Source organism: Panulirus ornatus, chromosome 47 (assembly GCF_036320965.1).
Source record: "Panulirus ornatus isolate Po-2019 chromosome 47, ASM3632096v1, whole genome shotgun sequence".
In the NCBI taxonomy this organism is placed as follows: Eukaryota; Metazoa; Arthropoda; class Malacostraca; order Decapoda; family Palinuridae; genus Panulirus; species Panulirus ornatus.
The window spans coordinates 9,500,153-9,515,875 of NC_092270.1; the positions used below are offsets into that span (position 1 = coordinate 9,500,153).

General features: G+C 42.0%; 1 protein-coding gene across 1 annotated transcript in view; it reads right to left on the bottom strand.

The window, feature by feature from the left end:
* Positions 1 to 15,723, bottom strand: part of LOC139763539 (low-density lipoprotein receptor-related protein-like) — a 59,339-nt gene that overhangs the window by 33,835 nt on the left and 9,781 nt on the right. Inside the window, exons 3-4 of the mRNA XM_071689733.1 lie at positions 1,988 to 2,137; positions 1,118 to 1,248 (exon numbers count right to left, since the gene is read on the bottom strand). Of these exons, the coding sequence (XP_071545834.1) occupies positions 2,125 to 2,137 (13 nt within the window). The 3' untranslated portion in view covers positions 1,118 to 1,248; positions 1,988 to 2,124. The remainder of the gene's footprint in view (positions 1 to 1,117; positions 1,249 to 1,987; positions 2,138 to 15,723) is intronic.

The following is a 15,723-nucleotide window of genomic DNA, read 5'->3' on the forward strand; positions in this document are numbered from 1 at the left end:
TTACCATACTAATCAACATTCAACAATCCTTAAAAAATACTCCCTTCCTCTTCTACTCACTTCACCACTACCTGTTACTACTTCCCATTTTGCCTCCTTCGCTGATGTTCCCATTCGATCTCATTTTTTGTTTGCACATTAACATATCTAAAACATCTTATTTTCCATAAAATTTACAGATACTCCTTCGCAGTTCATTTGCCCCTTCACTCTTGCACCATCCTCTTGTCCTCCTGCCACTTTCTCATACATTCCCATACCTGCACTACTTCCCTACAAGTACTGTCCAAACATCTCTCTCCTCATTCACTAGCAACTATACTTTGTCCCACCACTCTACCCCTTCTAATCTGCCCATTTTCCACCTCTTGCATGCCACATACATCTCTCTCATGCCAGCACTGCTTCCCTAAATACCTCCCATTCCTCATTCACTCCACTGACTCTCACCTTTTGCCATTCTACATGATCTATCCAGGTATTTCTTCACACAAATCTTTTCCAAGCTCACTCACTCCTCACCGATACAGTTTCCTCTTTCCCACAAACCTCGAAAAATATTCATCCTCTTCTACATAAGATGGTGAGACATCCACCAACAGTCCCTCTCAGCACATTCACATACAATAATGCCTGCCCACCACCCTGTATAAACATACTTTTGTATGCCCCTTTTTTAAATGAAGGATTTCCAGTCACCAATCTTTTTTCCATCACACAACTAAGCTGTTCATTTCCAATCATAATACCAATTACCTCGTACCTCCCAATTATACCCTCAACTGTCATTACTCACCTTTGCATCCAAGTCACCAATCACCAGTCTCTTGCATCAAAACTGCCAACACATTCATCTGCACCCAAAACACTTGCTTCAAGAGCTTTCTTCACATGGCCAGGTGCATAATCACTAATAGTCACCCAACTCTCGGAATCCACTTTCATTTTTACCAACATCAACCTAGAATTTACTTCCTTAAATTCAATCTAACCAATGCTTCTGCAGTACCGTTACTCCTACCATGACAACCTACATTAATCTTTCAGTCCACTTTGGACAATTTACTTCTATGTAAACTATAAGGCTACTATTTCTCTAACTCCCACCAATACTTACCTCTTCTGTAACGACGAGACTCCTCAGTAAATGCCTTAGAAATGAGAAGACGAGCCTGGTCAACAAGGCTGTCCATGTACAAGTCTAGGTCAGCCAGAGTTTCCAGGGGTTCTATTTTCCGTCATTGTTGACTGAAGAAAAACAAAACTACACAATAGACATCAGCAAGTGTAATGTGGTAACCTAATACTTTTGGCCATCTGTAAACACCTCGTCATAGTTTGACAAATATAATTACCTGATCAATGGCGGATATATATATAGTTCTGAAGAAAAAGGAGGGATACATTTCTCAAGCCTCATGAAGGCTTTGCCCTACAGACAGACATCAATCACCATTTCCTCTACAAAAATTATCTAATGTCTTTTCTACATTTCAGATGCTGCATTTGCTCAATAGGGAAGTAATACAATAAATTCTTAGCCAAGGAGGGGGCAGAAATGAAAATGAGGCAAGAGGAAATCACCTCTGCCATAACTATGGAGGTCAGTAATGGTAATGTTCCACAAAGTATTTAATACAAATGCTCATCCATCAGTGGTATATTAAGATTAGGAATTACAATTTTGTATAAAGGAAAACACACTTGATATACTTAGGAGCTGTGGATACAAAGTTTACAAAAGATTCCTCACCTTTTGTATCCAGATGGGTACATGTTATTAAGGAGGGTAATTTAAGACAATGGGGGAGGACTGGCTTTAAAAAAAAAAAAAAAAAGGTAAGAAAAAGCAAAAAAATGTTCTATTTACATACATAATGGAATGGGAAGTATCCAAGACACATCATGAATGCTAGACCCCAATACCCCCTCAAGCCTCAAGCTAACCATATCCCCCCCACTACAACCCTAGACTTGGTAGACTTACCATAGGTGGGGTTGAGGGTGGCTGCTGGGGTAATTCAAGTGGCACAGCCGCTGTTCCCATCATGAGGGCCAATGTCCACAACACGTGAGCCATGACCACAACAGCAGCAGGTCTTGCACCACCATAACTACCCCAATTCATCGCTGATCTCTGGGGGGGGGGCAACAAAAGTATGTCTTAAAGTATTTGGCATTGTTCAAGCATATTCATTTTGATAAACACATGCCATACGTTTATAAATGGGTTCAGATATGCTCAATACAGCAGAGCCAAAATCATAACTGACCGAGAACTTATACTCTCCTTGGAAACTAATAAATCTTATCCATAAACAAAATATTTTCATTCATATTTGACCAGTGCGGAATGAGCCAAGAATCTTTCTCTGAACTCGCGAGAAAACTTTAAAGAAACACCATAACACCAGTAAACACATGAAGTGAACACAAGAGTTATTGTAATGCTGACTGTTCCTCCCACACAAGTCCCATAGGAGGAGAAACCGGTGAAAAATAACTCGCGAGGCGGAGCAACACATGGGGGGTATGAAACAGCTCGAGTCTCGTGGTGTACTGAGTTTATTTACTTCGCTGAGTAAACATGATCTCTTCCGGCCAGTAAACAACAATGGGATCTTATACATTCAATAAGGCATCTTACAGACTGACAATGGGATCTTATACATTCAATAAGGCATCTTACAGACTAACGTGTCCACATGGATTAAATGCGTCATTCCATTATTTTCACAGTCAACTTTCATACGTCTGGCGCCAACATCTCCCCACCATAGGAGTACCTTTAATAACTCCTATCCTTACTCTCAACAACATGATCATATGGCATCAGGATGTATAAATACAAATGTCTCACTAAGAGTCAACTCAGCCCTCACCCTGGGAAGCAAATGACACAATAAAACAATAAACAATACCCAAAGGGACTATACTTATCATCAACCTAAATCTACAATACATCTCAAACCCTCCAATCTCACATATTCAGTCTCTGAGGAGGCTTTACAGTTAGTCCTGTTCTAGACACATAAGTTGATGACAGTGTCATGGAGTGAGCCTCATCAAAACCTTGAGCACATGCTGGGAAGGCATCTGTTGGTGGTAAGGGACTATGAGCTTCATCTGTTGTAGCATCCTCCCCTGCAGATGAAAGCTCAAAGTTATGCAGTTTTTGCACTGGCCTACTAATTACTCCCCTTGCAGTCTTAACTTTGACACTACGAATTATTCCATCCTTCCCAGGGAATAGCTCAACAATCACTCCAAGGGGCCATTGCAAATGAGGAGAATTATCTTCCCGAACCAGCACAACAGATCCCTTCTCCAGTTTACATCTGGGTGTGAAACCTGTAATGATAGGGGGTAAATTCAATAAATAGTCAGACACCCACACATTCCAAAACTTATCAAGTTGTTGATGTCTCAGGCTTTCTCGCTCACATAGGTCCTTATGTGACATTTCAGGAACCTGGCAATCACCTTTAAGCTCTCTATGAAATCCAGCAGTGCGTCCAATTAAAAAATGAGAAGGTGTTAAAGGGCTTACAGAATTAGGATAATCTGTGGCAAAAGTTAAGGGTCTGGAATTTACACATGCCTCAATTTCATGTAAGGTAGTCTCTAGCTCACATCTTGTTAAACATTTTATACCAAGAGTCTTTCTCAGAGCTAATTTAACAGATCAGACTAATCTTTCCCACCAACCTCCCCACCATGGAGCATGGGGTACAACAAACTTCCACTGGGGAGCAAGGGTGCCAAAGAACTGATGCATTTGTTTAGACATACTAATAAAAGTCTTGGCATCGTCAGAGTAAATAACTGGTGGAAGGCCTCTTCTGGCAGAAAACCTACGAAAGGCAAGTAAGCAATCATCATAAGACAGAGTTAGTCAACTCTAAGTGTACTGCACAGACAACTCCACAAGTGAATACCAAAATGTACAGCTTCTTGCATGGAAAATCAACACAAAACAGTGGTCCAGCATAATCTACACCTGTCACAGTGAAAGGAAGAGCAGAGTTAATTCTTAGTCCTGGGAGAGGAGCTACAGGCTGACGGCAAGCTTGAGAGTGATGTCTACGACAAATCATACACTCTCTACAGACTACCTTAGCAAGCTTTCTTAATCCGACAATTAAGTAACAAGATCTTAACGTTGAAATTAAAGTGGAAACACCAGCATGTTTCAGAAATACATGTTGGAAACTAACTAACAGCTTGGCTGGAATAATCATAGGATACTTGCAATCATAACTTAATTCAGCCTGGTCCAGCCGACTCTTACTTCTCAAAAGACCATTTTCATCCATAAAAGGATTGAATTTCCTAATGTCAGAACACTTAGGGAGTGACTTTCCAAGCATTAAGGCATTGATCTCTTGGCTGTACCTTTCTCTCTGAACACAAATTATTAACTTTGTCTTAGCTTGATCTAACTCTGTATAAGACAAGGGCCCAAACCATTTAACAGCATGAGGTTTACAATTGTTCACAAACCTTATTACCAAAGCTACACACTAAATAGCTTTTGTAAAATGACCCCAGCAGGCGTAGTCAATCCCTACTGATGGATGCTCGGACACTAAGCATGTCACTGGGCTGTCAGTGAATACCTCCTCTACAATGGGCATTGCTGCTGGTACCTCATCCTGTTGCATGGAAGTAAAGTGTTCAGAGAGCCAAGCAGGACCATTCAGCCACGAGGTACAGGAAATTAAGTCTTCAGCAAAGGCACCTCTGGAAATAAGGTCTGCTGGATTATCTTTACCAGGAATATGCTTCCACTGAATTGGGGGGATTAAACTCTGAATCTCAGTTACTCTATTCACTACAAAAGTCTTCCATCTATTAGGGTCTCCCTTTATCCATGACAATGCTACTTTAGAATCAGTCCAGCAGTACATTTGTACATCAATTAAGTAAAGGGAAGTCTTCACAAATACAGATAGCCTAGCACACAGAAGAGCACCCATTAATTCCAACCTCGGCACCGACAATTTCTTGATAGGTGCTACCCTTCCTTTGGCTAGAACTAAGATTACCTTAAATGACCCATCATTATCAGGAACTCTTAAGTATACACAGGCACCATGCCCCTTCTCGGAAGCATCTCCAAAGGCATGCAGTTCTACATTTTGTAGCTTGTTCCATACAAGTTCTGGAAAGTAACAACGATTAACTTGCCATGTGTTAAGAACTTTTATATTTTGAACCCACTTCTGAAACCGGTGTTGCAATTCTGTAGGCAAGATCTCATCCCAAGAAAGTCCAAGTCTCCAAATATCTTGGAACATAATTTTTGCCATCATGATTACTGGGCATAGAAGGCCAAGAGGATCAAATAATTTACTGATGACACTGAGAACTGCTCTCTTTGTGGATGCTACCTCAAGATCCTTCAATTCTAAACAATCAAATGAAAAACTATCTCTAGTCAAACACCACTGTAAACCAAGAATCTTTGTCTCTGCATGCTTGCTGGGCTCTAAGTAGTCATTAAATCTGTCTTTTAAGGCATTGCATTTCGAGCTCCACTTTGAAAGTGTCATACTGGCCTTGGATAGAACTGACCGTGCCACATCAAACTTAGCAAAGGCTTCCTCTACACTGTCAGCTCCTGACAACCAGTCATCCACATATAGGTTATCCTTTAGCTCTGCAATAACTTCAGAATCAGGAAAGCTTTTAAGATGATGTTTAACAGTTGCATTCAACAGAAATGGACTACTTTTATTACCAAATGGAACTCTAGTAAATCTCATTATCCGAATGTCACCATTATAGTTCCAAAGAAATCTATGCACATCCCTGTCTTCTTTCCTTACATTAATCTGGAGGAAAGCTTTAGTGATATCACCAGTTAAGGCAACCCTCCACCTTCTGAACCTCATAAGTACCTCTACCAACTGTGGGTTAAGAGGGGGACCCACCTCAAGACAGTGATTTAATGAAGACTCCATTATAGCTCACAGCAGAAGCATCAAAGACTGGTCTTACTTTACTTGTGGTGCTGACTTCCCTGACGACAGGATGATGAGGAAGGTAGAATGTGGGGTATGGGCTGTTCATCTCACCCTCAGGTACCTCTTCAATGATGCCTTCCCGTTCGTAACCCTCAAATACGGCATCATACTCCTCCTGAAGTTTAGGATTGGATTTAAATTTATGCATCAAACATAAGAACCTTTTCCTTGCAAGCCTTTCATTATTTTGGAGGCTACACTTATGCTCTGATTTCCAGGGAAGAGCAACCTCATATCTATCATCCTTAAACTTAACTGTCTCTGAAAAGGATTTTAACACAGGATGGTTGCTAACATCAGGATATACTTCCTTGTTACAAATTCCCAGACTCTAAATCCCAAAACTTATGTAACTCATTCTCATTGAAATTGTTAATGCATAACATCTGAGACAACTTAACATTTCCCTTGGATGCCGAAGCACAATTCCCAGATAGGATCCAACCAAACACCGTCTCTTGAGCCACTAGTCCCTCAATCTGCAAATTCTTGTTGGGGATTACAAATTTCCAATAGGTATCGAGTCCTATCAAAATGTCAACATTTACCTTCCTGTCCCGCTCATACTCATCTGCTTACTGCACAGACTTAAAGGGCAGTAGGGTTTCAGCTGGAACACAAGGACGTAACAATGGAGCACATATTGTGGGCACTTCAGCTGCAAGTAAACACACTACTTCATTATTAACATCCACTAATGTCAGGTCATAAATATTACACTGGGTAGATCTAGAACTCTTCCTTCCCCCAAAGGCAGAATAGGCCATCTGTTCAGAAGATACCCATGTAGGCCTAACCTTCCTTACAAATTCACTCGACACATAGGATCGATCTGCCCCAGAGTCGAACAACAAGGTAGCTTCACTGTACTTGCCATGCCTTCCATACACTTTAACTTTTGCTGTCGGCAAGACACAACACCTTTGTTTAAACTGTGAAGAATGAGAAACACCAACTAGATCACCAGGCACAACATTGGTATCTCCCGTTTCCCCTTCACTCCCCTTGGCCGGCTGACTAACAGCCCTGCCCTTAGGTGAAACATTATCCTTTGAGCAGAGAAGGACATCATGATTGCCTTTACACTTAGAGCACTTTGCCTTGCAACCTCTAGCTATGTGCCCCCTTTTTAAGCACTTAAAACACAGCTCAGCAGAACGAATATTTTCCAGTCGTTCTGCACGTGGAAGTTTAATAACTTTAAAGCACTTTTCACTGGAATGGGACTTATTACAAAATCCACACCCACCTGAATATGTCTCTGAGACTGTCTGAAGAGCAAATGCAGAACTAGGAGACTTCTTTCTTCTCTCAGACTCCCTCAAACTGTGGCCATCTGACCCTGCAGCAGTAGTCACGTCCTTAAAGGAGTCTGAGCGTTCACGGCGCTCAATCTCCTTCCTAAGAAAATCCAGCAGCCATGCGAGATCCCTTTAATGGCCCAATCCTTCCCTCGACCACTCCAAACGGATGTTGCTCGGCAGACGAGACAAAATCACTGGGGTGAGGAAGAGGCCAAACTCACTGCCACTTACCCCCAGTGCCTCCAAACTCCTGATGTGGATCAGGAGGTCATTCTGCAGCTTCCTCAAGGTGGACACATAAGTCGTAGATCCTTGAGGCTTGAACGGCAGGCTCAAGCCAAGAAGAGCTTTTATGTGGGCGAAGATAATCCTCTCTGGCTTCCCATACCGCTCCTTCAACAGCTTACAGGCCACAGCATAATTAACTGCAGTAAGTGACAAGCCTTGGATGACAGACTTGGCCTCACCTTCCAATGAGGCCTGCAGATAGGTGAACTTGCTGATGGCTGGTAGAGTAGAGTCGTCTACTATGGCCATGAACAAATACCAGAATGACTGCCACTGGGTTAGTTCACCACTAAACTTCGGCAAGTCGAGCCATGGAAGGTTCACACTGGCACTAGTACACACTGCGCTTGCACTTGCAGATTTATCTTCACTACTTCCCGACCCTTTTTGGACGGCAGTCTTATCCAGTTTCGCCAACAGTTCGCCAGCCTGCACCTGAACAGCTCTAACACCACTGCGTAAACTATCTGCTTTGTCCAGGTCTGCTTCCAACAACTCCGGGTCACTTATTGTCAGTTCATATTCCGCTTGAACTTGGTCCAAGGTGTCTAGATGCTTATCTAAATCTGCTATAGCGTCTTCCAGCTGCACTCTGGACACAGTTGGCAGTTCAAGCAAAGTCAGCAAAGTCTTGGAGGCTCTCGTACACCATCCTCGAGCAGCCACCCGTCCTCTTTCAAGTTGCTCCTTCTCCGCCATCACGAGTAATCACCATAGCTTGCTGCACGTATACAGAAGTTTAGTTCGCTTGAGCACGTAATTATATCATATAATTATATCATATTTCTTTTAAAAGGACTTGTCATGATGCACAAGATTAAGGTGCAATTCTGTACTGTTGGAACAATAACAATAGCTTGGCGCCACTTATGGAAATGCTGTTTCTTTTAATCCCTCTCCCTACTTCACCTTAAAGCCACCTTGACATGGCACATATTACGTGGTGTCAGGTGTGCTGACATCTCACGTGCTTCTGGCTTTGAAGAGGAGCTACTTGTGTGATAGGGAAGAAGGTTTGTGGCAAGAACTGAGGTGCTATGAGGTGGCAGTCTCCATGTGCCATTGTTGTGGTTATCTAGAATGTTTAGGATGAGCATCCAAGGTTCACTTCATGAACCTCTGATATCATCAGCTAATACGGAACAAAACTGGAGAAGAATCTGCCAAGAATTTGAGATATATCTACTAAGTTCTGAGAAAGATGAAAAGGATGATGAGGTGAAGATTGCCTTACTGCTTAAACTCTGGTGGACGAGAGTTGCTAAATATATATCACATTTTGCCTGTAGAGGAAGCTGATAAAAAGAAATACAAAACTCTTATAGAGAAGTTGCAAGAATATCTAGAGCCAAAGAAGAATGTCACTTATGAAAGATATTTTTAAAAGTAAAGTGCAACAGGCTGATGAAACTATTGATAGTTTTGTTACTGACCTAAGAAAGAAGGCTATAAACTGTGAGTTTGGTGCCTTGAAGGATGAAATGATCAGAGACAGAATTATTTGTGGCATCAGTGATGACAAGCTACACGGACGGCTGTCGAGGAAAGGCGGCACGACCCTTCATGAAGTCGCACTGCAGTGCAGAGCTCATGAGGCAAGTGAAGAACAGATGACGGAGTTTTGTGCAGTGAAAACCAGTTTGAATGTCCAAAGTGTGAAGTCAAAAAAGAAAAGTGAGTATCACTCCTCAATTCCTGGCAACATATCACAAAGGACTTGTAAGTTCAGTGGCTTCAAGCATGTCTTTGGGAGGATACACTGCCTAGCTAGCAACAAACAGTGTATGAAGTGTGGCAGGACTGGACATCTCAAGCGTAGGTGTGACAACTTCAGCAGTCCTGGAAAAGGCAAGTATAAATCAGGCTGATAAAGAAGATTCATCATCCAACTCTGAAGGGTGTTATGAAAAGCCTGTGGAAGGTTTATAAGTCCTGAGGAAGTCAGCAAAAGCAGTGTCCACGGTAACCTCCAACCAGTTAAGAAGACCAGATCAAGAGGACTGGTTTACTCTTCTCCTTCAAGATCAACCAGTGGCATTCCAAATGGATACAGAAGATGAGGTCAGTCTATTGCCCAAAAGAATCTACAAGCTAAAAGGAAAACCAGAGATGAAACGCACAAAGACTGTATTGGTTGCTTTGCCTGGAAGTAAAATTAAACCCCTTGGTAAGTGTCAAATGATATGTTTACATAACTCTTAAAAATATCAGCTCACTTTCTGGTCAAACAAAGTCAGAGACCGACTTAAGACACAACTACCAATAAGGTACTGCAAAAATATAAAGATGTATTTGATGGATTGGGATGCCTAGAGGGTGAACTGCATCGAGAGGTTGATTCAAAGATTAGCCCAGTAGCTCATCCACCTGTAAAGTGCCTGTTGCTCTGAGAGATAGATTGAAATGCGAATTAGAGGACATGGAAAAGAAAGGTGTAATCATCAGAGAAAGTAATTACACAGACTGGGTTAACAGTATGGGTACTGTGGATGAGGGAAGTAAATTAAGAATATGCCTAGATCCAAGAGATTTCAACAAGGCATTGAAAAAGGCAACAGGACCCACTACCTACAACTGAGGAAGGTTAGCAGATGCTAAGGTGTATTCTGTGTTAGATGCTCCAGAAATCTACCAGAGGTACTTCCATGAAGTGTTTGATGATCTTGATGGAGTAGAAATTATATTGGGTGACATATCAGTTTATGGTAGTTCTGAAGGACATGATGAGAGACTATAGAAAGTCCCTAAAGATGCCAGGAAAGAAATCTAAAGTTGAACTGTGCCAAACTCAAGCTTAAAACTGAGCAGGTAGAACACATCAGCCATGTATTAATGGCAGACGGGTTAAGACCAGATCCTTAGAAGGAAGAAACTATAAGTAATTTTCTAACTCCTAACTACTTGGGAAAGTTTGTTCCCAATATGTCTGAAATAAATGAACCTCTGAGAAGGTTACTGGAGATGGACATTGAATTTAAATGAGATGAACCACAGGAGAAATGTTTTGAGGTATTTAAGCCTGTAACCTTGACTGTTGATGCCTCAAGGAAAGCTGTAGGGGCTTGTATTCTTCAGGAAGATCTCCCTGTTGCCTATGCTGCCAAGTCCCTTTCTGAAACTCCGAGAAATTATGCTCAAACTGTAAAGGAGTTGTTGGCCATTGTTTTTGGAGCTGAGAAACTTCACTCTTATCTGTATGGGAGAAGCAAAGTAGTTGTAGAGAATGATCATAAACCCTTACAGAGTATTTTAAAATAGTCCTTGTCATCTGCTCCTACTAGGTTACAGAGAATGCATCTAAGACTCCATAGATATTCCTCAGAGGTACATTACAAGAAAGGAAAGGACATGCATACAACTGATGCTCTGAGTAGAGTCAGCGGGGATGAAGAAGTGCAAGTAATTATAGTCCCTCATGAATAGCTAGACACTGCAGGTATATGCTTGAAGATTTTTAAAAATAGGACTAAGGAAAATAGAGTATTGCAGACTCTAAAAGAATTCACATTAGAGGGATGGCATGATTGTAAGAGAGACACTCCAGTAGAATTCAATGCCTTTTGGAATTTCAGATATGAGATAAGTTATGAAGATGGAATGCTGCATAAAATGAAAAGAATTATAGTGCCTAAGGAACTAAGAAGTAAAGTCCTCAAACACATTCATAAATCTAATCAAGGTATGGAAAAGAAATCTTGTGTACTGGCCTCAAATGGGGGCTGACCTTGAGGATCTGATTAGTGCTCGTGACACCTGCAATGTTTATAGCAACGACCAAGCAAGGGAACCACTGATGTCTCATGAAGTCCCTAAACTCCCTTGGCAAAAACCTGGAGCTGATTTATTTGAGATGAAAGGGAAGAGGTACCTGTTGCTTGTTGATTATCACAGCAAATATTTTGAGTTAGACTTGTTAGAAAGTACTCATTCCAGTACTATTGTGCAATACTTTAAGGACCATTTTGCTAAGCATGGAATACCTTAAACTATTCACAGTGACAATGACCCACAGTTCACAGCTGTAGAATCTAAAGAATTCTGTAGGTCATATGGAATAGCCCACACAACTTCAACTCCCTATCATCCAAAAAGTAATGCCTTGCAGAAAAAAGTGTACAGACAGTAAAGTGTGTGAAAGAAGAAAGTTAAGAGTAAATGTGAATAAGAGCAAGGTTATTAGGTACAGTAGGGTTGAGGGTCAAGTCAATTGGGAGGTAAGTTTGAATGGAGAAAAACTGGAGGAAGTACAGTGTTTTAGATATCTGGGAGTGGATCTGGCAGCGGATGGAACCATGAGGATGTGTAAGGGTAAGAGAGATGTGTGGAAATAAAAAGAGTGTGGTTGAGAGAGCAGAAGAGGGTGTTTTGAAATGGTTTGGGCACATGGAGAAAATGAGTTAGGAAAGATTGACCAAGAGGATATATGTGTCAGAGGTGGAGGGAACGAGGAGAAGGGGGAGACCAAATTGGAGGTGGAAAGATGGAGTGAAAAAGATTTTGAGTTATCGGAGCCTGAACAGGCAGGAGGGTGAAAGGCGGGCAAGGAATAGAGTGAATTGGATCGATGTGGTATACCGGGGTTGACGTGCTGTCAGTGGATTGAATCAGGGCATGTGAAGCGTCTGGGGTAAACCATGGAAAGTTGTGTGGCGCCTGGATGTGGAAAGGGAGCTGTGGTTTCGGGCATTATTGCATGACAGCTAGAGACTTTGTTGTCTTTTCCTAGCGCTACCTCGCACACATGAGGGGGGAGGGGGATGGTATTCCATGTGTGGCGAGGTGGCGATGGGAATGAATAAAGGCAGACAGTGTGAATTGTGTGCATGGGTATATATGTATGTGTCTGTGTGTGTATATATATGTGTACATTGAGATGTATAGGTATGTATATTTGCGTGTGTGGACGTGTATGTATATACATGTGTATGGGGGTGGGTTGGGCCATTTATTTTGTCTGTTTCCTTGCGCTACCTCGCAAATGCGGGAGACAGCGACAAAGCAAAATAAATAAAAATAAAAATATTATACTAGAGGATGGTAGAGGATGTGTGGATCAGGTATTTGCTTTGAAGAATGTATGTATATACATGTGTATGGGGGTGGGTTGGGCCATTTCTTTCGTCTGTTTCCTTGCGCTACCTCGCAAACGCGGGAGACAGCAAAAAAAAAAAAAAAATCTAAACATTTGTGCATAGTAACTAATAAGGAACTAGAAGCACATGAAACGAATTTAAGGGATTGATTTTATGTATCAACTACCAATGTTCATAACTGCCACAGACTCAGTCTGTTCAGATAACTAAACTGATTCTCAATCCCTTTTCTGCAATAACCAGGAGAATCCAGAAACAGCAACATGCACTTAACAACAATGAAAAGGTTTTCCTAATGGTTTTTGCAAAACAATTCAAAGGTCCCAAACAGCTCAATAAAACCAGAGTCTTGTAAGAAGAATCCCCCATGCAGTGGCAGGCTGAAACTTCACACACGTGCTTGACTCAGTCAGCTGATGGTTGCCACCCACTTGATTCACTTACCTCTTTTTTTCTCCCTTTACTATGTTTTCAACATTACTTATACTGGGTGCTTACAAGGAGAGTGTATGACAGTATGATTAAAGGAGTTAGTATGAGGAAGACCACCTGTGACATGGGGAAACAGAGTGAAAGAGTACTAAAAGGAGAGATATGGAGGCAAAGTGCATGGAATAGTGCATGCAAAGGAGACATGTGAGAATGGGGATAGGAGGAAACACTTTTGCTGTGGTCACTTTCTTGATGGGAATTCCTGAAAGGAATAGGCATTAGAGAAATAGATAGGTTGAGAGCTTTGGGTATTCTGATGATATTATGTAAGAAAGTGCTGTATAAGTGAGTGTTACAGATTACAATGCACAGATAATGTATATGATGTTATTGATGAGTGTTTGCAAACTGTTTGCATTAATACATATATATATCGAGGATGTAAGGCATGTATACGTGTAGGAAGAGAGGAAAGTGATAGGTTCTAAGTGAATGCAGGTTTGCGGCAGGGGTGTGTGATGTCTCCATGGTTGTTTAATTTGTTTATGGATGGGGTTGTTAGGGAGGTGAATGCAAAAGTTTTCGGAAAGAGGGGCAAGTATGCAGTCTGTTGTGGATGAGAGAGCTTGGGAAGTGAGTCAGTTGTTGTTCGCTGATGATACAGCGCTGGTGGCTGATTCATGTGAGAAACTGCAGAAACTGGTGACTGAGTTTGGTAAAGTGTGTGAAAGAAGAAAGCTGAGAGTAAATGTGAATAAGAGCAAGGTTATTAGGTACAGTAGGGTTGAGGGACAAGTCAATTGGGAGGTAAGTTTGAATGGAGAAAAACTGGAGGAAGTGAAGTGTTTTAGATATCTGGGAGTGGATTTGGCAGCAGATGGAACCATGGAAGTGGAAGTGAATCATAGGGTGGGGGAGGGGGCGAAAGTTCTAGGAGTGTTGAATAATGCGTGGAAGTCGAGAACATTATCTTGGAAAGCAAAAATGGGTATGTTTGAAGGACTAGTGGTTCCAACAATGTTATATGCTTGCGTGGCATGGGCTATACATAGAGCTGTGCGGAGGAGGGTGGATGTGCTGGAAATGAGATGTTTGAGGACAATGTGTGGTGTGAGGTGCTTTGATCGAGTAAGTAATAATAGGGTAAGAGAGATGTGTGGTAATGAAAAGAGTGTGGTTGAGAGAGCAGAAGAGGGTGTTTTGAATTGGTTTGGTCTCATAGAGAGAATGAGTGAAGAAAGATTGACCAAGAGGATATATGTGTCAGAGGTGGAGGGAATGAGGAGAAGTGGGAGACCAAATTGGAGGTGGAAAGATGGAGTGAAAAAGATTTTGAGTGATCGGGGCCTGAACATGCAGGAGGGTGAAAGGCGTGCAAGGAATAGAGTGAATTGGAACGATGTGGTATACCGGGGTTGACGTGCTGTCAATGGATTGAACCAGGGCATGTGAAGCGTCTGGGGTAAACTATGGAAAGTTCTGTGGGGCCTGGATGTGGAAAGGGAGCTGTGGTTGCGGTGCATTATTACATGACAGCTAGAGACTGAGTGTGAATGAATGGGGCCTTTGTTGTCTTTTCCTAGTGCTACCTCGTGCACATGAGGGGGGAGGGGGTTGTTATTTCATGTGTGGGGGGGGTGGCGATGGGAATGAATAAAGGCAGACAGTATGAATTATGTACATGTGTATATATGTATATGTCTGTGTGTGTATATATATGTATACGTTGAGATGTATAGGTATGTATATTTGCGTTTGTGGACGTGTATGTATATACGTGTGTATGTGGGTAGGTTGGGCCATTCTTTCGTCTGTTTCCTTGCGCTACCTTGCTAACGCGGGAGTCTGCGACAAAGCAAAATAATAATAATATAAAAAAAAGCCCCTCCCCCTCTTGTGTGCGAGTTACCACTAGGAAAAGACAACAAAGGCCACTTTTGTTCACACTCAGTCTCTAGCTGTCATGTAATAATGCACCGAAACCACAGCTCCCTTTCCACATCCAGGCCCCACAGAACTTTCCATGGTTTACCTCAGACGCTTCACATGCCCTGGTTCAATCCATTGACAGTACATTGACCCAGGTATACCACATTGTTCCAATTCACTCTATTCCTTGCACTCCTTGCATCCTCGTGCATGTTCAGGCCCCGATCGCTCAAAATCTTTTTCACTCCATCTTTCCACCTCCAATTTGGCCTCCCACTTCTCCTCGTTCCCTCCATCTCTGACACATATCCTCTTTGTCAATCCTTCCTCACTCATTTTCTCCATGTGATCAAACCATTTCAAAACATCCTCTTTTGCTCTCTCAACCACACTCTTTTTATTACCACACATCTCTCTTACCCTTTCATTACTTACTCGATCAAACCACCTCACACCACATATTATCCTCAAACACCTCATTTCCAACACATCCACCCTCCTCCGCACAACTCTATCTAGAGCCCACGCCTCGCAACAACATAGCATTGAAGGAATCACAATTCCTTCAAACATACCCATTTTTGCTTCCTGAGATAATGTTCTTGCCTTCCACACATTTTTCAACGCTCCTAGAACTTTCGCCCCATC